Source organism: Mus caroli, unplaced genomic scaffold (assembly GCF_978045245.1).
Source record: "Mus caroli unplaced genomic scaffold, Mus_caroli_1 scaffold_16, whole genome shotgun sequence".
NCBI lineage: Eukaryota > Metazoa > Chordata > Mammalia > Rodentia > Muridae > Mus > Mus caroli.
In genome coordinates this window covers 76758288-76783441 of record NW_028227271.1, presented here as the reverse complement: position 1 = coordinate 76783441, position 25154 = coordinate 76758288, and the positions used below count along the sequence as shown (strand labels likewise).

General features: G+C 47.3%; 1 protein-coding gene across 1 annotated transcript; it reads right to left on the bottom strand.

Annotated features, from left to right (window-relative positions):
* Positions 1-1218: 1218 nt before the first annotated feature.
* Positions 1219-24338, bottom strand: Otulinl (OTU deubiquitinase with linear linkage specificity like). The gene is made up of 8 exons (XM_021183541.3): positions 24172-24338; positions 9306-9465; positions 9189-9220; positions 8995-9086; positions 7158-7307; positions 4692-4820; positions 2929-3198; positions 1219-1947 (listed from the first exon to the last, which is right to left on the bottom strand). Exons 1-8 carry the CDS (start codon positions 24230-24232, stop codon positions 1774-1776), a joined length of 1068 nt encoding a protein of 355 aa, XP_021039200.1. The 5' UTR covers positions 24233-24338; the 3' UTR covers positions 1219-1773.
* Between the last annotated feature and the right edge of the window lie 816 nt (positions 24339-25154).

The following is a 25154-nucleotide window of genomic DNA, read 5'->3' as shown; positions in this document are numbered from 1 at the left end:
AGAAAACATGGTTCACAGTTTCAGGGCATCCTTGAACATCTGTGGCATCGCCTTTTCAGCACCATGGACAGGTCCCGGGCACCAGCCATCCTCTTGGAACAGGCATGTGACTGGCTAACGGAAACCTGTTGAAGTTTTCCAAAAAATGATGATTTTATTATAGTTTTGTTCTTCTTAGAATTTCCACATGACATGGAAGCCCTGGCTGACTTACTATGTACATTTTGTGAGCACCTTCCTAGGAGACACAATATCCGCTATACTAGCTCATTCATGTATTTATTTAACAACTATATGCCAGGTGCCCACTTAAACAACCATCTTGTTTTCTCTAATTAGGATCATTTTCTCATCCAAAACTTTTTGAGTGATTGCATACACATGATAACATATGACAACTTACAGAATAACGTCATCACTTATCATCGGTGAAGTGTTTGCATTGCTGAATTCTTGAACAAGTCAATGGAAAACATGTTTCCTTCTGGAAATGTTCTGTGAGAGTAGAAATCCAGGCAAGTATCCTATTCTCAAGGCTCACGATTCATTCAACGGAAACCCTTTATAGCCAGATGAGATTCTTGAGCATGCTTCAGATCACACACTGAAAGGACCAGTTTATAAAGGACACGAACAGGATTGCCAGCTGCGCATGCAGTCCTGTATCTTCTGAGATTTGGTTTCTCTTCCATCTTTACAGGCTTTCATCACACCAGGGCCACCTGGAGACCAAGTGCATGGACTCCTGTTGTGGTGACCCCCAACCATAAAATTATTCCCTTGCTACTTCATAACTTTAATGTTGCTAATCTTAGGAATTGTAATAAACATCTGATACGTAGGATATCTGATAAGGGAACCCCCGAGGGGGTCCAGACCCACAGGTTGAGAACCACAGCTCTAGGAATACGGGTTTGAATTTAAGCCTGTATTTGTCATGTTTTGTTTAGGGGGCAAGGAGGTGACACAAATTCTCTTTAACCAATGTCTTCTGGGATTCTGGGGCAATGATGCAGACACATCTGTATCTGGAATTTTACTAAGCTAATCACAAGATGCTATTCATTAAATGGATGTGTAAATATAGATTAAATTAAAGCATAGCTTAATATTTTTATGGCAGCTCGAAAATTATAGTTGCCCAAATCCATACAATTTATCTTCTTTTATTTAAATAAATTGATTTAAGCTGGACAGATACAAGAATACCAAAAACTGTAGCGATATAAAGAAACTGTACAATATTACAAACCAGAGGCTGTTTGCAGTGTATGCACACATATGAATACATATATTTGTGTGTCTATATAAACAGATATGTACATAAACACACACAGTATTTTAACATTAATCAGGCTGTTCTGGATAATTAGTAAACAACAAAGACCCTCCCAGGAGGGTAATGCTTGTAAAACTTGGCCCTGTTTATTTATGATTGTTCCAAATCCACAGAGAGATTCTTACTGAAGAACATGAAGATCCGAGATAAAACAATCCCCACTGCTCAGGTTGTGTCCCTTCCAATTTTTTGTCCATACTAAGTTTCCCTTCGTCTTAAAGACCCAACCCAGAGGATCCCTCAATGGCAAAGTCGGTGCACAGAGGTGTGCTGCGTTGGAGAACCTCACTGAAACAGAAGGCAAACCACCCGTCTCTCTCCACCCGTCTCGAAGCCCTCCTTGGCTGAAGCACCACTGTGGGTCTTTTAGAAGTGATTTTCTGCACGTGTGCCCACTGTCTCTGAGAAGAACTGATGTCCAGTCCACAGCGGACTTAAAAGACAGGAATGTGGTACTGGTGGCCATTCTCAGTCAGCAGGGAGATCTCTGGCCACTCCCTGAGAGGTTCCTCGGGGTAGCAGACTGCAAAGTCTCTGGAGTTGAACTTGAACAGTCGGAACACTTTTATCTTTACTTGAAGAGAATACCCGAGTATAAACATGTCAATCTGGGGGAGAGATGAAGGCAACGTTATAGACAGGTATTTATTCGTTCCCACTGTGATGGCGCTAGCCGCACTTTATAAGATGACCCACTCTGTGTCAGGCTCACCCGGACAGCAAGTGAGCACAACTTAGGGACAAGTACCCACGGTGTGGAAGCAGGGTGGTACCATGACTAGCGAGAAGTCAGGAGAAAACTGTGCAGAAACAGAAAGGAACACTCAAGCCAGGAGCAGTGGCTCACAGCTGTAATCTAAGCTAAAGCAAGAGGAGGCCAGCCTGGGCGACAGAGTGAGTTCCAGATCAACCTTGGACTATAGAGTAAGACTTTATCTCAGAGGGGAAAAGAAAAGGAAAGGAGAAGGTAAGAGAGGGGGAAGGGGAGGGGGAAGGAAAAGGGAGAAGGGAAGTGAAGACAGAAAAAGAGGAGAAAGGAAAGGAAAAGAAAAAGATGAGAGGAGGGGAAGAAAGGAGAGTGGAGGGGAAGGGAAGAGAGGGGGAGGAGAAGAGGGGAAGAGAGGGGAGGGGAGGAGACTAGGAGGGAGGAGAGAGTGTTCACTATTAAGAACTGCATTTCTTTCCAACCAATTTATCTCTTGGTAAATATGTCATCCAATTCGCCACTTCTTTTGTACAGAAAACAGGCGTAAACAGAAGACTTGTGTCATTCTCTGATCTTAAAGCTGTTACTTTTCTCTGTGGCTGGTAAGCACATGCCTGCCAGCAACGATCTAACTTCCTGAGTGGCCTTTGTGGTCACAAGGCTCTATGAAGCAGCGTTCTCTGGTGCAAGGATCCTTGGACTCACAAGGACATGGCACCCAGAAAGGAGCCTTGTTATTTTTCTTTCACACATGGAAGGCCAGCAATTTTAGCTAGCCACCTCTGTGCAGGTGTTTTCATCAATGCTAAGCATATACCCTAAAGGCCATGGGTTCAAGTACTTCCGAGTCACCCTTGGATCACACACCACGAGTCCTACTCACCTGATCCAAACCACACGTGTCGCCTATGGAATTCAGGTGATTCATCATGAAGCTCAAAGGATCCGGCGATGACTCCCGGGAAAACAGGAGTCTGAAAAGGCTGGGGATAACCTTGTTGGTCTTCATTTGCTCATACGCTTCTGTGACCTGGTAGAGCATGAGGAACTTCAAAGCTTCATACAGTTTACACTCCAGGATGGCGTCGGAGAAGAGGCTGTTACACATGCTCCCTCTCTTGTGGTGATCTCTCATCCCACTAAACTCAGTCCACTACAAACACAGGGAGAAGTGTGAACTGAGACATGTGAACTGGGACGTGTGAAAACTGGGACGTGTGAACTGGGAAGTGTGAATTGGTAAGTGTAAACTGGGAAGTGTGAACTGGGAAGTGTGAACTGGGAAGTGTGAACTGGGACGTGTGAACTGGTAAGTGGGAACTGGGAAGTGTAAACTGGGAAGTGTGAACTGGGAAGTGGGAACTGGGACGTGTGAACTGGGAAGTGTAAACTGGGACGTGTGAATTGGTAAGTGTGAACTGGGAAGTGTGAATTGAGAAGGGCACACAGCAACATATGAACCACTTGTAAAGAACTAATCAAATAAGCCAAACAGGAGGGCAGGATTTTATACAGTTACATTTTCATGCCTGCATTTTGGGACTATTGCATTCTTTTTAATCATGAGTGCACCACAGTGGGCTGAATGTTCACCTGCCTCCTCAAACTTATAGGTCAAACATCTTAGTCCAGGGAGACAGCATTAGGAGGTGAGGCCTGTATTGGAGGAGGTATTGGCTTCTGTGGTTAGAGTCCTCACAAGTGGGACTGGTGGCCCTCTAAGAGGAAGCCCAGTGATTGCTGGTTCTCCTCCTGTTGTGTGATGACAAAACAAACAAAACCAAAAAGCTGTCCACCTGTCTATAAACTAGAAAGAGGACCATCACCGAATGTGACTGCCCGTTGGACTCCTGGTTTCAGACATCCAACCTTTATAGTTGCAAGAAATAATCATTGCTTGTTTAAGTCATCCAGTCTACAGCATCTCACAAGAGAAGCCCGAGTTACCAGCCTAATGCACAAATGCATATAATTATCTATATAAGAAATAAAATAAAGTCAGTTTCCTCAAAACACACCACTACTGTGTAAACTATCAAACATGTCGGTTCTCTAAAACTGCTTGGGGCCATCGGGTAGTCCAAGGAAGAACCATTAAGTAAGGGTGTGGCTGGCTCTCTGCAGAGCACGTATGTGGGTTAACTCACACCCTCGTGATAACCATCCAGGGTATAGACTACTCACAAGAAGAGAGCCATGGCTCAGAAAGGCATTTCCCCCAGTTAAGCCAGCCAGAGAGATATAAGCAAAACACATTTTCCATCACTCGGAGCCTGACTATTACCTATTTATACCCGCGTCAACCCCGCATGCGCAGGGGACATTGCTTGCAGGAGGGCATTTCTGAGGTCTGAACATTGTACCATATTGACAACAAAATTCCCTCACGGGTCAGGTTTCCAACAAAGCCACGGAAGCTTCTACCCGACAACTGGCAAATCCACCACAGAGCAAGCACACTGGCTCCGCCTTGCTACTTGGAGGAGAAAGCAAGCTTCCACCAGCAGGGGGCGCTCTGCACTGTTTCATTTCCCTAACGCACCGGATATGCCCCACATTACAGGGAACCCGCTGCAGTTGAGACTTGGATGCGTCTATCCCAGTAGGTGGGGGGTTTTCTTGTTTTGTGTTTCCCTAAACGCTCACCTGCAGTTTCAGTAACTCCACACATTTCCGTAACTTTCCAAACACATTGGAACCTGTGTACTTCTCAGGCCCGAAACTGTACTGCTGGATCCAGTTACAGCCTTGAGAAAAGAGTAGTTTTTCAGGCAGCTTGAAAAGGAAGTAGATGCCGACAAATGATTAGTGTCTCAGCACTTAGCACAGCACGATTTGGAATGCCTCGGCACATGGTCTTATCTCGTGGAGCAACCCTCGGAGAGACAACAATGTCAGTTAAGTAAAAAGCACGAGGCCATCTTTGCTTTAGATTTGTGGATTAAGTAATTTTTTTTTTTAAATTTTAGATTATATTCTAGAAAAGATGGAAACCTAGGATTCTGTCCAAAGAAGCAATCCTTTTGTATAAAATGCTGCATGCCCTTGGCATATTGCTTTAGAAAGTATGTAACTAAATGGTGTTAAGAAAGCAGGGCACACCAAGCAGCTGCTGTCTTAGCAGTGATGCTGTTGCCTTCCAGACCCGGCTGTCCCTCAAAGGCTGAGAAAGGACTTAGCCAGCATTTCCTATTCCTTTAGCCTCATTTCCACTATAAACGAGCAACTATACCATTCATTTCACAGAGTTCCAGGTCAAATTCTGGGAGGTGCAAAGATTAGACTTCGGTGTCTGTAAGAAGCAAGTCCACTCTGCACAGCTGGTACCTTACTGCACAGCTTCAGCGGCGGAACCCTGGGTTTGCTGTAACACTCTTTATTTGAGTTAACTAGAGGTAGGGTTAGCATACTACATATATTTCACAAGTATCTGCTATCAAATAGAATGACAGAGAACAAGTTTAAACAGAAGACACCAAGGAGACAGACCGTGAGGCCGTATACATGTGTGCTTCCTTTTTGTTGCTCTGCCATCTTAAATTGGGCATGCTGCCATCAAAACATAATTTAAGTTGTTAATCAAGACAATGTGACTGGGGCTGGACAGCTGTCTCAGTCATTAGGGTACGCGCTGCTGTTCCAGAGGACCAGGCTCAGTTCCCTGCACCCACACAGTGGCTCACAACAGTCTGTAACTCCAGTTCCAGGGGGACCCATCGCTCTTTTGTTGTCACATAGTGCATGTACATCCATGCAGGCAAAACACCCATATAATAAGATAAATAAAACAGAGAACACACTGCCATAACTGATTAAGAAAAATGATAAAAGAAGCCATAGACCAAGAGAAGCCATCAGCAAATCACATATCCAATGAAGCACTCATACTCAAGACATATACAGGATTTCCAAAACAGTAATCAGAAAATAATCCGAGAAAATAATATCCGAGATAGACAAAGGTCTCAAATGGGTAATTTTCCAAGACGATGATATGGATGGCAAATAGGTACACAAGAGATACTCAACATCTGTTCATTAAAAGCAAGTGAGGGCCGGCGAGATGGCTCAGGGAGCAATGGGGCTTGCTGTGCAAACCTGATGACCCAAGTTCAATCCTGGGAACCCATGCAGAGGTGGAAGAAAAGAACCAGGTCCGTGGACCTGTCCTCTGTCTTCCACATGCACTAAGGCATGGGCCCCTCCCCCACCCACACAAATAAATGGTAAGAAGCAAAATATATCTTTTAGAATGGTTACAAACAAATAAACCCAACAGTTCTAACTGCTGGTAACCAGGTGAGGTGACTATAACCCTTACACTATACTGGTGGAATGGCAAAAAAAAAAAAAAGGGTCAAGCAGGTTTAGAGATCAATGTGGCAGTTTCTCTAAAGTTAAGCACATACCTCCCACACAACCAGGAAGCTAGCTCCTGGGCATTTGCCTAGAAGAAACAGACAATATACCTATAAAATCCTGTGCTAGACTATCCTTAACAGCCCGATACATTGTTGCCAAGCACAGGAAACAATCTAGCTGCCCTTGGACTGAGAGTAAGCTGTGTTCTGCTCATATAAAGGACTATCATCTCAGAGCAGAGCGATGACTTCAGAACTCTGCCAGCAGCACGGGGAAGTGCGTGCCCACGCGCCCTGCTCTGGGAAGGAAACCATATTCAAGAGGCTGTGTAGAGGAGACCACTCATCTGACCATGGAGGCAGCAAACCCGTGGGCACAGAGACTGAATCAGGGATTGTGGGACCAGAGGTCTTGGGAGGACTGACCGCAGAGGTACACGAGAAAACCTCTGGTGTGGCAATTGTACGCTCTTTGCATTTGTTAGTAAACATTTATGTTAGAGTAAAAAGGTTCACGTTTCCATAAGTAAAAAGTCTTCCTTATGAAGGACTGACACTTCTCAGGAAATCTGAGAACATTGAAAATGGACAGAATTGGGAATGCCAGCATGCTGAGATGGCTTATCTGCAGTGACCTGGGAGAGGGAACCAGTTAAATGACCAAAGCTCCTCAACGTGGGACTCCTCTGAGCACAGAGCTAGCCAGACAGGACAACCCCGCTATGACCATGTTCCCAGTGGGGAGCTGTACCTTAACGATGTCTTTTTCCTTCATCCATGATGGGAAGGAGAGGCCTTGACTGAAGATCTGGAACAACACAGATCTGAGAGCATCGTAGTTATCTCTCTTGACTGCTCGAACACATTTAACATGGTGCCTCCAGAACAGTTCCTCATAGGCCTGTTAGCAAGAAGGATGCTTTGCATGAACGCCTACTGTGTGCCATGCTAGGGACAGCGAGCTCGGGGAGCTCTGGCTTTCAGTGTTCACACTGAAAAAAAAAATGTATCTCCAGTGCACTGTGGATCCCAAGACACTCGAGTAAGTGGAGCACTGTAATTACTGTATGTAGTTTTATTTTTTAAGAAAGCTTTTTGTTTTAATTTTTTTTCAAAATTTATTTTTAAATGATGTGTGTGTGTGTGTGTGTGTGTGTGTGTAGGAGGAAGGTTTTTACATGCATGTAAGTACCCACAGAGGCTTGAAAATGATGTTGGATACCCCGAAGCTGGATTTACAGGCAGCTAATTTTAAGCCTCTTTCTGACCTCGGGTCCTATGCATGAATTGCAAATACTGCTGAGTCATGTCTCCAGATCCTTATTTTATTAAGTTTCATTACTATTATCATCACCACCACCACCGCCATCATCATCACTAATGTGTGTGATGTGTATGTGTGTGTTGTGTGTGTGATATGTGTGATGTGTGTGTGTGTGTGATATGTGTGATGTGTGTGTGTGTGTGTGTGATATGTGTGATGTGTGTGTGTGTGATATGTGTGATGTGTGTGTGTGTGCAGGTCACACAAGCCAGTCCATATCCGGAAGTCAGAGAATAATTCTATTGAACTCAGGTCATTAGGCTTGTACAGCGGGTGCTTTCTTTACTCTCTGAGCCACTCCAATGGCTGTATGCATGCAATTCTACAGTGACGCTGCTGTGTATGGAGTCTACCTCTTGCTATTTTAGATGAACTCATCTTGGAAGACCAGGGCAGGTCATTTGGGACTGAGGATGAATACAACTTAAGCACAGCAAAAAAATCACAGACTTTGCAGACCACACCAGAGAGTATTTTGGACCCCCCTTCTTTTTGCCTGACACAGGAGTGGGCAGCACTGTTGGGGATATTTCCCAAGATTGGTCCAATAAATAGAACATTCTAAAACCCCTCAAATATTTATGCCAGGGTGTCTGACGCCTCCAGTTGAAGGGTCTCTACAGTACATGCGGAAGTTTAACAAGTCAGAGATCTAAATACCCTGCAGTACTCATGTCTTCTCAGTTTACAGGACTGACTGACTTCTATCCCCAGCACAACAAAGTCCAGGTTGAGGTCTGTCCTGTCATGCTCACCTCTCAGTTTAATTCAACAGCTTAGAGTCACCTGGGAAGGGAGACCTCTCTTGAGGGACTGACCACATTAGCCTGTCTTGTGGCATTGTCTGTGAGATGGTAATTATGAACGACTGATATGGAAGGGCTTAGCCCACTGTGGGCGGCACCGTTCCTAGGCAGGTTAGCTTGGGCCAGATCCTGAGAGCAAAGCCAGTCAGTAGTGTTCGTCCACGGTTTCTGCTTCAGACCCTGACCTGACTTCCCTCAGTGACAGGCTGTGACCTGGAAGTGTAAGCCAATGTAACCCTCTCCTCCACAGAGTCGCTTTTAGTCGGGCTACTTTTATCACAACGAGAGAAAAGCAAACTAGATCAAGCCCTAACATCCAACTGTTACTCAGCTTCCGGTTTAGCTGCAGCTTTTACTTACACCCTGGTTGGTACAGGTTGACCTTTGGGTTTGGGAAAGCAGAACTGAATGTAGCCTGCCTCGGACCGACCCTGTCTGCCTTCCCTAAGCACACACACCTTCCGCATCAGTCTGGCACGCGGGGCTTCTCCCTTCCACTCTCTTGCACAATAACTGAGTAAATCTACTTCTGCCTCCACGCTGAGGTTTCCTGGGTAAAATAAAATTAAAAGGCAGTCAGTTTCCCCATCCCCCCCCCCTTCTGGACCCTTCTCTGCCCTTAAAAGTAAGAAAACATGCACTAAGTTTTTACTTTTGAACTTTCTCTGTAGATAGCCGATCCACCTGAAAGACAAAGGGAACAATTAGATGAAAACTTTTCCGTATGACAAGGGTTGTCTTTGAAAAGGAAGACAACAGGGTGACCCACCATTTCAGCTGATGCCCTAAGTATAAATACAGGCTTCTGAAGTAGCTGAGGGTGGCTGACAGAAGAGAGAGCGCCGGCATCACAGAGGCCCTTGCTATTCTCCAGGCAGCACTAAGGACTTGGCTTGTAACAAGTATCCAGGAGTGAACTTGGTCACTTCCTACAAAACAAACAGACACGCATATCATGGTTATACATCTGCCTCAAGGGACATAGGACACATGGGTTAATTTTGCCACTGAGTGTCTAGTGTGGCTTTATATACACTTTTGTGTATGCATGTATGTGTATGTGCATGTTCATATGTTCACAGATGCATGTTTATATGGGATGCAAAGTTGTGTGTGTGTTTGTGTGTGTGTGTGTGTGTGAGAGAGAGAGAGAAAGAGAGAGAGAGAGAGAGAGAGAGAGAGTATGTGTGTCAGAGTACAATCGGTAGCACCATTCCTCAGGCAGCAGAGATGTAGCCTCTACCTTGTCTTAAACTTGCTTAGTAAGCTAGACTGGCTGGCCATCAAGCCCTAGAAATCCACTTGTCCTCTCTAATGCTGGGATTACAAACACACCCATCACACCCACACTTAGGAGGCAAATGCTAACAACTGAGATAACCCACCCACCAGGCCTACATATGTTTTTTTTTAAGATATTCAAACATAAATGCAAAAGTGGAATCATATAATTTCCACCACGACCACTGCTGCATACATCCTTCTCTAGAATATCCATGATTTATAATGTACATCAGAAGTATGGGCTTCAGAATCCTGAATTAGCATCCCGTTTCCAGGATGGAGCCTGTGAGAATGACAGCTGACTACTGTGATCTGAGCTAAGGGGACCCAGCAGGGAAGGGGGCGGAAGGAGTTTGCAGCGCAAGCGCAGTGCCGATAAGGACACGTGCTCGTTTCTTGGATCCATGCCAGGTGCTGACCCGCCCTTGTCTGCTGACCCTTGACCTATTATTGCTGCTTTGAAGCACGGTAGGTCGCAGCACCGCTTGTGTCACAGGCAAGGAAGTTAATCGGCAGAATCGTGGATACCACTTTCCACACCCGCTGCTTCAGATGCCCACCGTGATTCCCCGTCCCACCTGGCAAACGCGTAAGGGGCAGGGGAGATCCCAGGGTGGGTTTGCAGTTCTCTGCCGTATAAGAGATTCCCAGTCCCAGCCTGCCTGAGCATGTGACATGCTGAAAGTACAAATGAGGAAGAGGACTTCTGAACGGTGGCCAAAATCTCCTGGGGCTTGTTTTGAAATAATTTCTTCCACAGCAGACCACTGAGTAAAATTCCAGTGACCAACTGCAATAAAATTCTCATCGGCGTGGAACCTATGATTTCAGCATGTTTGGTCATCCAAATAGTTCATGTGTATTCATATTCCCAATAAAGAAAAAAATATTAACAAATATGGAAAAAATACTACTAGCAAACCCACCCAGCTTCCTAATTCACAGATAGGACAGCCAACTGCTCAGGCAGGTGGCTTCCAGAACTGCATGCCCCCCCCCCTTTGAATATTGGCTCTGCCATTTATTGGGCAACCCCCATTAGGTGGCTGCTTAATCTTTTCCTCTCTAACAGTTCTCTAATCTACAAAGCAAAGGTGATTATAGCAACCACAATGAAAACAGCAGCTAGTGTTTGCTGTGTGCTTAGTGAGAAAAACACCATGGCACTTCTCTGACATTTAAAGCCCCACGGCAGTTCTGTGCCTTCTGCACTGTGAAAGGAAAACCCGCACAAGTGTACATGAAGCCCTTGTTGTGTACCAGGGCCCATGTTTTATTGTCATCTTTTCTAGATTCAGAGATGAAGGCAGATGGAGGTTTCTGTGAGGACCCGGGGCTCCTCTGTGGCACTGTGAGGTTCACCGGCAAGAATGATATAATCCATGCAGAAGGATCCTAGCTACTTTGTTGCAGTGCAGACACAGTTCTACCCTGCTTTCCTACTCTTTTGACTTAGGAGCCCTGCTCCTACTGACAGTATCAGAGAACAGCTTGTGTAGACCCTAACTTGGCTATACAGCCACGTCTGCCTCATACAATGGTCACATGTTGTCTTCTAGAGTTCCATCCTACCCACCCCTGGGTTTTCAGATTAGCACCGGTAGTAACTAGAATTATAACTAAAAGAAAATGAATATTCAAAACCTTCTCTCAGGTGGAGACAGCACTGTGCAGGCATGAAAACTTGAGTTTGAATTTTCAGAACCCACATAAAAGCTGGGCACAGCCATAGGTGCCTGCAAGGCCAGCACTGGCAGAGGCAGGCAGATACCAGCAGCTTACCCGCTAGTCGGCCTAGCCAAAATAGTGAGCTTCGGAAAATAAAGAAGCAATCAGCAGAGGCAGACACCTGGCATCCTGTTTTGACCTATATATGTATGTTCAAAAGTTTGCACACACACACACTCACACATATGTACATACATGCACACTACTTTTTTCTAGTTCTAGATATATAGATCGCACTCAAAAAAGACAAAACAAGAAAACACCATAACAAGACCCTGCAAGTAAGTCTGGGATTATTTTGATGACCCACGACTTAGTCAAATATTGTTTCTCCAAGCACAGCTGAGAGAGGGTAACATTTTGGACATAAAAAATTTCAGAGGTGCTGGGCACTGGTGATACATGCCTTTAATTCCAGCACTGGGGAGGCAGAGGCAGGTGGATTTCTGAGTTCAAGGCTAGCCTGGTCTATAGAGCAAGTTCTAGAACAGGCAGGGCTACCAGAGAAACCCTGTCTTAACACACACACACACACCCCTAAAAAACAAAAACAAAAAAAAAACCAAACCAACCAACCAACCAACAAAAAAGTAAAAGACGTTGTTGTTTCAGAGGTTCTCTTCCCACCAAAGACAATGCTGCGATCAACAACTTCTATTCCTTGCCCTAGAAAGGGGCTCTGCCAGGTCATGAGTGGGACTCAGGAAAGCAGAGAAAGAGTGAGACAATTCTCTGCCTCCACAGACACAGCCTTCCCACATGCTGTGAGAATGAAGGGAGTGGGTAGCCCAAGCTCAGCAGAGACAGCTCTGGAAGTGTGGGAAATCAGCAGAGGCTGCAAAGAAAGAGGGCGCCAGGAATTGGAGATCTGATCCGCCTTCATGTCTGTCAAGACATGTCAAGACAGGCACGATAAAGCAAAATTCCCTTCTCATACTTTTGTCCTGGACTCTTGGGCTGCACAACACAATTTCTTTCTTTCTCTTCCTTCCTTCCTTCCTTCCTTCCTTCCTTCCTTCCTTCCTTCCTTCCTTCCTTCCTTCCTTCCTTCCTTCCTTCCTTCCTCCCTCTCTCCCTCTCTCTCTCTCTCTCTCTCTCTTTCTTCCGTCCTTCCTTCCTTCCTTTCTTTTTTTTAATATCTAACTATGTCTCATGTATCCCTGACCTCCAGGATTAAAGTGTACCCCAAACAATCCAAAGAGACAGGCCTTAGGCTCCTCTAGGAATTACAGCAGATGTGATGTCTGACCTTACAGCTGATCTGTGGTCACAAGACAAGCAAGACCTCCGGTTGGAACTACAAGAATGAGCTGAGTTTGGGTGGGTTTTGTGCATGTGTGAAAATTCTTAGATTTTTTTTCCATCCTCTACAACATATCAAAGCTGAAGTAACTCAAACATTCAAACAGGAAACCCAAAAGGGGGGCAGAAAACACTGTCTCCTGAAAACAAAACGAAAAGACGCCGACAAGCCAGAATCGAAGTGAAGATGGAGACAGCAGATCACAGCCCATCTGTCTGAGGCAGGTGGTAACCTGACAGTCATGGTCTCTCACGGGAGTTCACCAGTGACCCTGGCTCATCGAAGGACTTCCAGAGCTGTTCTAGAAAATTCTTTGCTTCCACAACCACTTGACTACTACAGTCTTTAGTCTCAGCTACTTCCTCTCCCAGGGTGTTTTCCAGTGCTAGGGATGAAAGCCACGCTCCATCATGCTAGTCAGACACATTCCACCAATAAGCTGTGTCTTCAGACCTCTCCTGATCTTGCCAACCTTATTAACAGGCCAGTATCCGTACCATGGCTGGCTCTCATTATACACCAATGCCTCATCAACAGGCAACCTCCCATGACCTCCTGAGCAGTGGTGGTACATCAAGGGCTATCTACCAGGAAGAAGACATAAAATTTGACCTAGAAGGCAATGTAATTTTAATGTTCGGCGTAGCAGAGGAAGCTCTGAAATGGATCAGGGTAGAAATCTTCCTGTTAAAAAAAGTATGGTGTGTTGTTAACACTAGACTTAAATTCAGAAGCAGTGTTCTCAATGGGGTTGTGTTGTGGTTGGGGGAAAGCGGTCTTAGTTGTCCTCCAGAGAGTGTCTACTTCGTATTACAGGTGTTAATTCTGCTCAATTAAGAACAGCCAGCCTTAGAGAAGCAATAAAACCAACAACAGCAGGACCATTTCATTATCTCCAAGGAAGAGAACCACTAAGTGGAAGGGTTTTATCTTGAAAGTCTCGAGCAGTAAAACATGAAACCTACTCAAGCTGGTAGAGTCTCTTCAGATGCAGCAGCTCTTACCCTGGACTCCTGTTGAACTGAAAGTACCCATAATGCACCTGGATATTGCTTCCTGCCTGAGACAGGGAGTATCCCATACATGCTTTAAGAACACCCCAAGTCAGAACTGTCTCATTTTACCTGGAAAATCTTAAAAGCGACCTATCATCTTAAAGATAAGCTTAACTTTCTAATTGTGGTAGTAGGGTTCTGGCCGCCCACCAGTGACGAGAACACAAAAGCTCTTAGGTATAGACAGGCTAACCTCAAAAAGCAAGCAGTCCCTGCTTTTCTGTGAAACTGCAGAACTCCAGGGATGCTTTATCCAGCCGAGCAGCAGGGTCTGGGAAAGGCGACTGATTACACAGAGAATGATGTGGAAGCCACACAGCCTGGACGGTCCAAACCAGTGGTTCTCAGCCTGTGGTTCACAACCCCTTTAGGAGTCAAACGACCCTTTCGAAAGGGTCCCATATCAGATATCTGCATATCAGATATTTACATTACCAGTCATAACAATAGCAAAATAAGTTTATGGTTGGGTGGGTGGGGCTGGGGAAACCGCAACGTAAGGAACTGTACTGAAGGGTCGCAGCATCACGAAGGTTCAGGACCTCTGCCCTAAACCATGATCTAGTGGTTAACGCAGAGCGATGAGGCAAGGGTGTATTAAAATTAAACAAAACAGCAGTATCCCACCATGAACTGCTCAGCAAGGTCTCTGCTATAATCTCCCCAGCGCCGTCAGGTAACCAGGGCTAGGCTACCTGTCAGCTGGGAACACACTCCCTTTTGTAGGCCTCTACTTCCCCTTCCTGATCATTTCCCTACTGATAAGTCTGCCTTCCTTCTAGCTACACAGGCTAGGCTGCTCCTGCAGATAAACCACAGTCCCAACAACGAGGGCATTGGCAGAGGCTCCCAGAAAGATGGAGCCCACTGAAGCAACCTCCAGGGGAGGGCAGGAACAAGGCTGAGAAGCAGTGAGGTCAGGCTGGAGAAGGCTTCTCTGGGCTCTGAGTATGACCTAAGGTCACCGGATGGAGGAGCGAGGCAAGGCAAGGAAACCATACCCCACTGAGGCCATGTCTCTGCCTGGCCCCCACCTCCTTCCCCCTGGCTTCACTTCTTCCTGATGGTAAGAAATCTAGAAGTCTCCTGGGTTGCTCAGCTCTGGCCCTCCTCTCCAGACAGGCCTACTCTCTGAGAGGAACGTCTGGCATTTAGGAAGTGATTGCACCTAAGGAGTAGTGAGAAAGTTCATCCAGCCACACAACACGGATTCTATCTGCCCCTGAGCTGAATTGCTGCTCTTCTCAACTCTCCAACACTGGTGCCTAACTTCCCAGTTGGTACATGGGATGGGCCATCTGCATCACGTGTGCAAGTTCTGTGTCTTTGGAGCCAAGCAGGTCCCACTGTTTATCCCTGTTAGGTCTCATGTGACTTGTGACTTACTTGCCTGTGTAGGTCCACTCTCAGGCTCTAACATTAGACTGTTCTGCTCTAATGCTTTCATTTGGTGAGAATGGCTACTGAAGTTACACTCTCAAGGTGGCAATCCCTGCAGTGATCAGAATCCCTGGGGGCTCTTGCTAATGGCAACTGACCCTTCTGATTGGCTGTCTTTCCCCAAGTCTCCTTTTTATTCTGGAGCTAGTGTGGGCTGACATTAAAAAAAAAATGATAGAGGTATCAGCTATTTCGAAACACCTTCCACAGCTTATCTTACTGGTAGGGAATATCTGTGTCCTGACAACCACTGAGTGAGAAATATGGGCCCACAGACTGGGAATGGAACAGGAAAAGAAGGGCGTTGTCCTCCATGGAACATTCCTAAGCAAAGGCCCCAGGAACAGGTTGAGTAACCAAGAATACAGGTGCCAGTCAGTGTGACAGCTAAGCATCTCCCTGGAACACCCAACCACACCCTAGGACTTGACTGGGAAGTCAATGTGGTCCTACAACCAGAAGACCCATGGGCAGAAGACTGGCTGGTCATCTCTTCCACCTTTCCCTTCCCTTTACTATGGACTCATCCACTTTATAGACCCCCATGTTGCTGCTTGCCACAAAGAAGCCTAAGGCGTCAAAGGCCATTCTGTCTACAGGGCAGCATGTCAGTACCACTTCGGGGCTTTTTAGAAACAGACTCTTGAGTCCCTCTGACATCAAATCTGTGTCCTTAGCAGGATGACCTGGGGACCTTCATGCACACTGATGTCTCAGGCCACTGTTAGGGGACAGCGTCAGGTTGGGTTCCTCTGGGGCTGACTTACCAGGCTGTGCCCAGTCTTCCTTTGACATTCCCAGGCAATTTTAATGCACTGGCAGTGTTGGGCAACAGAGCACAAGGGCTTCCTCCATCTCTGGCCAATTCCATCCCCTCAAACATACCAGACACTGATTAAATGTCAAAGTCACTATGAGGAGAAATAAGCCTAGATGAAGAGGAATGCCACTGCACAAGAGCTCCAACTATGGCTGAGTGTTCTTCTGTCTTGTGCTCCTTCCCTCTGGCCAAGCAAGGGGCTCGCTCCACTTGCAAGTAGACTGTTCTTTAGGCAGGAGCTAGTCCTAAATGAAAGAGAACTTTCCCAGGGTAGTATGGAGGGAAGATGCACTACTGTTTGTGAGGCCTCTTTGCAGGGGACAACTTGTTAGCATTCTGTCAAATGCCACCCCACAGTTACCTGGCAACAGTCAGGTAGGCCAGACCCATTATAAAAGGGGCTGCCTGCCTCCTCCTCCTCCTCCTCCTCCCTCTCTTGCTTCCCTGTTGCTTCTCTCTTGCCCTCTTGCTCTCTCCATGTGGTCATGACTGACCTCTGCTTCTCTACTCTCTCCCTCTCTCTGCCTTTGTCTGCCTCTACTACCGTCTTAACTCCCCTCCCTATGCCCCGAATAAATGCCAATCTATACTATACCATCATATGGATGGTCCTTCAGGGGGAAGGGATGCCTTGGCATGGGCCCGCTGAGGCACCCCCTTCCCCCACACCCCACCACACCCTCATAGAAAATACTCCCCCCCCCTTATCCTTTTATAAACATATCACAACTCACCCCAATATTCTTGGGACTCTCCCAGAATGAGTCCTGAAAGTCTCATATCTGCGACATGCCTGAGTTCCAAGCCTGTCAGGATGGCTGTTCCCGAAGGGCCCCTCCAGTCCACGCCGGCCCTCTCTCTCCTGCACAATCCCCAGCCCCTCCCAACTCCTCCTTTGCTCGTGCTCTTCCCTCAGTCTGGAACATTCTTCCATGGCCTAGGTCACACTTTCTTCCAGCTCCCAACTCAAATGTCATTTGTCTGGCCCATTCCCAACCCCGGGCTCAGTAAACCCACTCTCTTCTACAGGGCACATCATGTCCTTTCCCAGTTCTTGACAGTTTGTGTTTGTGTTTGATGGCCTCCCTCCCTCCACTGGGTACATCATAAGGACTAGGAGTGTATCCCTTCCCTTCATGCCACGGGCCCAGAAGAGATGGTTAATAAATGCTGGTTGAAAGAGCCCATGCGTCTATCTGTCAGCGCTGTATCCAGGCCCTTGGTCTCCACGGCACAGATGTCCAGCTTGCTCTGAACCTGTTCTCCCTCCCTTCAGAGACAGCACTGAAACTCAACTGGGATCATGGCTTCTCTCTCAGAGAAAAGGCTCATTGCATCCTCTTTGGATGCTGGTTCAGTTGTCCTCAGTGGACTCTGTGAGGGGGAGAATGTTCAACTTTTCGACAGAATCATCCAGCCAGACGTAGTAGAGAGCTCTTGTAATCTCAGCACTTGGGGCTTGAGGGGGGGGGAGTTCAAGGCCATCTCTGCTACATACATTAGCCTGAATTAAACAAAGCCCCATCTCAAAACAGAGAGAGAGAGAGAGAGAGAGAGAGAGAGAGAGAGAGAGAGAGAGAGAGAGAGAGTCAGACAGACAGACACCAGGAAGGGCTCCTCAAGAGTGGTTGATTCTTCACCCTTCTTCCTCTCTGGTAAGTGAAAGGGTGATGAGTGGGGCTCCACAAAGCGACCACGGGCATGGGAGCCACATTCAGTGTAGACACACAGTAGAAGGAACCGAGGGAAATCAGAAACCAACTGTAAAGAAAAGGCCCTGGACCACAGACACCATGGGCCCCAGCCCAGCCCTGGGGGCTTCCTCTGTGCTCCAACATGGATAACAAACACTCTCCTTCCTCTCACGCTGCACTGTCACTCCATGAGAGCAGAACCTGGCCCCCTCTAGTCCTGAGTGCACATGCGAGCATAGGAGGCACCCTCTGTCTCTCTTCCCTTAATTACACGCCCCACCTAAATCCAGAACGGAAGTGAGAGTATGAAGTGGTCACCTGGTAGGAAGGTTTTGACACAGTGGGATGAAGGGGGAACTTGGAGTCTGGCCTGAGGGAGCCAAGGGCCCTGGACCTCAGCTTCCTCCCCATGAAGAGGTGTTGGGAGGCCAGTCTGTCACCTACTGCCTCCCCTCTACAAAGGTCTCTTCCTTTCAGTGGGTTTGTGTGTTATGCAACAGAGGGAATAACAAGTGCACACACGGCATGGGATTTTAAATAGCTGTGAATTGACTGACCTTCAGCTAAGCTCAAAACATCATTCAACGATAACCCCACAGCATGGATGCCCTGGGTGTGGACACAAGACCCAGCTGATCTGGATAAATGTCAGCACAACCTCGACCCTTAGAGGGGCAAGCTGGCTTCTGCAGATCTGACCATCAGTTGTCCTGAATGCATTGGATCTGGTAAAGAGCCTCGTGCACATAGAGGGAAAGAAGAACTAAGGGAGGGGTTGGGGTGGGGGCAGAGAAGAGGAACTGCCCTCAGTGAGGTCTGTCTGGGAGGACACACTGGTGTCTGAAAACACAAAGAGCGGGAGGAGGCAGGCAACCGTTGGCAATCGCAGACATCAGCCAAGTGCCTGCGCCTGAGCTGAACAAATATTCAAAACACAAAGTAGATGAACGTACCATGGATAAATGATGGAGTCACTTTCCATTGAAGTGCTTACCTTCCCACATAGCAGAAGGGATTCCTGTGCCCAAGTCCCACACGGGACTCAGGTACAAAACAAAGGGACTTGGTATCTGTATTGTTAAGTCCAGTCATTATATTTCCATTTCAAGGTGAGCAGCCCACCTAACCCTCATCTACCTAGACAAACACCAAGCAAAAGGGCACAGAGTTACCACCACTGCCCGTGCTGTCTGCACCTCACTCCGTACTTCACTTGGAACTGGTGGCTGACTGCATTCAGCACTGGCTCCACATCTCATCCACTCCCTCCTCCCTCACTGCATCCTGCTTGCTGCAGAAGTTAACCCATCCAAGTGGCTGCTTCAGGGGCACAGTTTCCCTTTACACAGCCCGAAGGCAAGCCGGCATCTTCCTGTCACAGATCATAAAAGATATTCTCTCAATGTAGCAGCTACTATCCTAAGACCGAGGAATGGATTCTCTCAGCGCCAGGCAGGAGAGGACTTAGTTCACTTCTGTTAAACTTGGGAAACTAGGCACCAGGAGAGACAATCTAGCACTGACCTAGGCAGTAAGCCTGGTGAGCTTCCACCACCAGCTCTCTGGCCAGCCACAGTCCCATGCTATTCAGAAACTGGCTTGTATACAAGAAGGTTGTCCTACCTCCACAGAGGGCAGGGAGCTCATCTCCATGGTGATGGGACAGGGGAGGTTAGTACCCACCTTTCTCCCCCTCTCCAAGAGAGGGGAGAGGGGGAGGAGGAGGAGGAGGGGGAGGTGTGTGTGTGTGTGTGTGTGTGTGTGTAGGCTATAGGTTGACATCAGGTGCTTTTCTTATTCAAGCTCAGGGACTCATCGAGCCTCCATGCCCAGGAGGCTCCAGGGATCTTCCCCCTCCACCCCACTGTGCCTCCTGAGCATCTCTGAGTACAGACAAGGCCACACTGCTCCTGGCTTTTTAAAGTGCATGCTGGGAACTCAGGTCCTCCTGCTTACATGGCTGCACTCATCAACTGAGATTTCTCCCTGCTCCCCTCCCTTAGCCCTTCTGTCTCAGCTTGGAGCTGGGGGGTGGGGGGTGTGCTTTCCAGAGAAAATGCGGTGGCCACACGGTTAAGACAGCAACAAATGATCTACTATGAAATTCATAATTTAGAAACATGTCCGCCATAATATTTTATGTCCTGCACTTCCTGGGATTTTTATTTCCTAGGACTCCTGGCAACAGTAATGACAGATGGTGTTCCTCCATCTCTTAGAGATAAATGTAAACTTTTAAACTATCTTTTTAATTTAAACACAATGCCACCTGTCTGTCATTCCCTGAATAAACTGGAAAGTTGTTGGTTGTTTTTTTTTTTTTTTTTAAATAGACTAGAACAAAGGGATCCTAGGAAAACAAGAACACATACAAAACCTTTCCTCCTGATGTGTTAGAAAGAAACATCAGTCCTCCATGAAATCAACTGCAATCAAATAAACGGACACAAGAACTCACCATGAACACCAGGCTGGCCTTGAACTCATAGACATCCACCTGCCTCAGACTGTTGATGCTGGGATTAAAGGCATGTGCCACCATGCCAAGCATAACGTCTATTTTTGAAAACAGATTATCTAGGTAACGGTACATTTGTTAGATTTGGGTCAAAGGGACAGAGGAGAGAGGAGAGCCCCCGGGTGGACATGTTCATCTGATAACTCCTGAACACTGGTGCTTTCAAGAGCTACATAGAAAGAACCGGAGAGCCATGGGAATCTTGGAAGAAAAGACAAAGTTTTACAGTCTCTCTCTTTTCTTGCACACCCAGCCTATAAGTCATCTCAGTCAACACAGTGGCATAAAAATGACAGCCTAGGCTCTCTGCTGAGAACAGGTCCAGTGAGCTGAAGAAGCTCTCCCTAGGAACTGCAAGGCCTCCTTAGTCAGATGGCAGGACTGTTTCAGAGGATGACCAGGCAGATGGATGGCTAAGAATCTGCCATAAGTAAAGACCGGGGCCGGTGTCTGCCTCCTAGAGTGACTTGGAACTGGAAGCCCTCCACATGTCCACAATGGCTCTAAGCGCCACCGAATGAGAGCAGGGAGAATCACAGAGAACTCTTTTGCCTCTGTTGCCAGCATCTCCCTACGCAGCACCCCGAGAACCCAGTGAGTACCCACCACGACTGGGAAGAGACAAGCAGGACTCTGGACGAGCCAGCCAGGGTGCTCAACCCACCTGAGAGCCAGAGAAGTTCTCTCTGGTGAGCCAAAGTCTAGTGGGTAACTCAAGAAGACATTTTCCTTTAATAACTACACCAGTAAAGAATCTCTACCTAGATAACACATCTGCTTTAAAAAAAAAAAAATTATATGCCATTGGCTAGTCATCCCATAGAAATAAGAGAAGTCTAAAAGTGGAGCAAACAAATAGCAAAACATATCAACTATAGATCTTTGGTTTAAAAACATGTGTGTGTGTGTGTCTATCTGTCTATCTATCTGTGAGTCTGTCTGTATATCTGTGTGTCTGCCTGTGTGTCTCTGTGTGTATAATGCAGCTGTAAGTCCTTATACCATCTTTTTTTCAAAGAAGGAAAATATTTCCCTCTTCCTTAGAGCAGGACTTGGGAGCAGCTACTTGCACTCCTCGGGACAGTTACTAACTGCCTGAGTCCCCTGTTTACCAAGCAGCTCCCCAAGGCCAGAGGCTCTGCAGGCACTAGCTCCAGTATAAATGCCTATCCCCCGTAGTCCCTGTGGACGTAAAGTTCACACACACCATGGGCATCACTCCTTTCTCGGCTGATAACTGTTCCAGTTCGCCTCTCTCTCTGGGCACAGACATGCTCACCTTCTGAATTCACCTCCTTGCCTAGAGACTAATGTGCTCACGTGTGGAGACAGCGTGCCTAGAGCAGGCATGACACATCTGCTCCACACACAAGGTCAGTGACTAGCGAAGGGCTTGGACATAAGGGAATGCAGGATACTCGAAAGGCAGTTTTCTAACTGGGGGAATAGTCTAGGTATGAGGTTGGGATCTTGGCCGGACAAGTTCCCATTTAAAGTATCCGAGGGTAAAACAGTAAGGAGCTTCATAACAGAAGGCAAGGATGGTAGTTAGAACAGCAGCACTGAGCATTACAGAGCTTTCCATGGTCTGTGAACAACCAGAACGACTTTATATATAATAAGTGCTCTAAGCCGCAATGGGAGACTAAAAAATGATACTCATTATTTTCTAAATTTTGGCTTAACTTCAGAACACACTCCCAAGACAAAATCCTTACCCACAACAGCAACATAAAACAAATAATAGAAAGCAAAGCTGCTTCGGATGTGGCTGGAACGCCAGACCTGGCTCATGGTATTCCCCTATTACACACCGGGCCTTCTACCTCTCAGTCCCAACACTGAGTCCATCAAGCAGCTAAGGAGCTCCTCACAGCACAGCTGAGGATGTGCGCGCTGCCAGGGAACTTAGGGTCAGTGGTGGATGATAGCACAGCCACGGCTCAAGCCCTCGAAGAGTTAAGGACCATGAAGTAAGATCGCTGGAGTTGAAGGTAGGGAAAACAAGCATCAGCCTCAAACACAGAGGTCTGCAAAGATGCTGAAAGGCCAGCTGATTTTACAGCACCGTGATATCACCCCTTGTAGGTGATGGTGGCTTCTCTGAGGTTTGGAGCACTGGATGAAACGACCTTCAAGATGTCTCATCCTTGTCCAATATTCTGACAGGGTCTCTCTAGTAACACTGTCCACAGATGTGTGCCCCCGTGAGTTTTCAATACAGAAACACGTTTAACAATACTTTAAAAAGACTATCTCCAACCCCTTCTCCATCTCCAACAATTCTATGGTGGTGGTGGGGTTCTTCTGTTTTTCTTTGGTTTCTGTCAAGGTTTACTAATCGTCTTAAAAGTGGATCTATGTCTTTCTTTTAGCAAATAGTGAAGAGGTATACCAAAAGGTTGTTTCCATTTCAGCTGGAGTAAGTGACTTTAAGGCCACTGTGTCGTTTTTTTGTTTTGTCTTGTTTTTGTTTTTGATCTGTTTGGAAAACAGAACCAGCGAAGAGGATCTCCTATGCTCCTAAGTCCTCCCTCAGCAGTTATATTCGGAAGGGAAACGTTTTCCACAATCTTATCCTTGAATCTCACTTTGTCCTGCAAACCCACAGCACACCTAACAGACTGAAACAAACGAAAGGTCCCTCTCTCTCCTTGGGCTCAGAGCACTGACACGCCTTGGACTTCGTGCAGAGAAAGGAAACGTTCTTGGTGGTTGTGTTAAGCCAAGGTAGGCATTCTGCAGTCTCCCCAACCAGCTCTTTCCCAGTCACGTCCTTGCCTCTGTTTCCAACTTTCTTTTCTCTGCCAAACTAAGGGAAGAAAGGAACAACATAAAAAATGTTCGACTGGATACGCCCACAGGAAATACTTGGCTAATTCTATAATAACCTGAGGTGCATAAAGATTAAACAAATGAGTTAATTCTCTAAACTTCTGAGACTTGGGTAATTTTGTCACAGACTAGGCTGGGTGAGGCCTTCGGAATTAACTTGTCCAGCATGCATTTCACGAATGGTTGACGTCTTGAATAGTTGATAACTCCTACCCAGACACTCTAGGGTGGACTGACGTCCAGACCTCGTGTCCTGACTCCTAGAACAGTGTTGCTTCCACTACACAACACAGTGCTGTGTCAGAAGCTCCTACTAGGTCGGAGAGCAGCAATTAGGACACATTCCTGGTGTCCAACAACCCCATTTACATACTGAAAGCGAGAAAACACACACAGCTTAGATTCACTACTAGGCTCACATTCCTTGAGTGGTAGATGGAGAAACACAGGATCCAGCTTGTGCCCCAACAAAACCTAGAGAAACTGAATCACGGACACAGCTGAGGGACTGGACATTTCATGTCTAAGGTCTTTGGAGAGGACAGACCACTGCTACCCAGTGGGGCAGGGAACGGAAATGCAATAGCGATCTACTGTCACCCTGTCTCCTTGGTGAGCTTTTTTTTTTTTTTTTCCCTAAAGTCAAGAGTGTTCTCTGCGGTTTACAACTCTGGTTGCTGAAAAGGTGTGGGCCACATCCTCTCAAGGCGCAAACCCCGGTAGCTTAGTTTATAACCAAGTTGGTTCTCCCCCGAGGACACCGACCGGCTTGTCCACGCGCCCGGGTGCTCCTGGACAGACCCGCCTCTCTCCGATGGCCGGGGGCTCAGATGCAACCCACGCACAGCCACGCGCGCGAGGTGTAGCCGTCCCCGCGCCACAAGCACCCTTCGCTCTCCCTCGCCCACCCTCCGCCGCCACTACACCCTCCGGAGACTGTGCTCATCCCGACGCCCACCTGAGGTGGTCCGAGAGCGCTCCCGATCCCGCTCCCGCGGCGCGCTCCTCGGCGCCTCCATGCGGGATGCGCGCCTCCACCCGTGCGCACCCTCCGCTACAGCCCCGGCGTCCCGCTCGCTTCCCGGCAGCCGCAGTGCAGAGCTCAGCTCCTGTGACAGCCGTCCGTGCTCCCGCCCCGAACGCAGACTGACGCGCGGCGCCGCCACTCAGAAGCTGGGGCGGGGTCTAGGGCGGAGCCTCCGCGCGAGGTTGGCGTGGAGGGCGCAGGGGCGTGGAGAGCTCGGAAGCTCAGCGTTGGGAGCGCTGCGGAGGCCGCGGCTCTGCCCCTGGGGCTGCTCCTCACCATCCCAGAACAGCTTGGTGCCTCGATTCCCTGTTCACCACGGGACAAACCTGCTATGTTTGCGCCGGAGAGCTAGAGGCTGGGATCCAGAAGCAACTGCACCCGGGGCTTGTTCCACTACGTGGGGCAGGGCTTCCTCGTCTTTCTGCATGGGTCAGCACAATCGGCTAATGCGTGCTTGGAACCTTTTAGGGACGGAACAAGAGCATTCTTGACAAAAAGTGGTCCCATAAAGACTTCTTAATTGTTAAAAAACAAAAACAAAAAGCTAACAGAAAAAGTAAATGGCCTAACAAGAAAAAGATACAAGATTTTTTTGCTCCTGATTTCCTAATTTGATGGACCCCTCCTTTTTTCCAGAAGAAGACGAGAGAGGGGGAGGGCGAGAGCGAGGGCGAGGGCGAGGGGGAAGAGGGAGAGGGAGAAAGAAGAAGAAGAAGAAGAAGAAGAAGAAGAAGAAGAAGAAGAAGAAGAAGAAGAAGAAGAAGAAGAAGAAGACGAAGAAGAATCTCCATGAGTACTTCCTTTTTCTCCAGTGCAGACAGATTCCAAATACAAAAAGACTAGCATGCAGAATATCCTGGCAGCCTCCGGAAAAATAAGCGCCATAACTGAAGAAAGATGTGGAAACAGCCTGG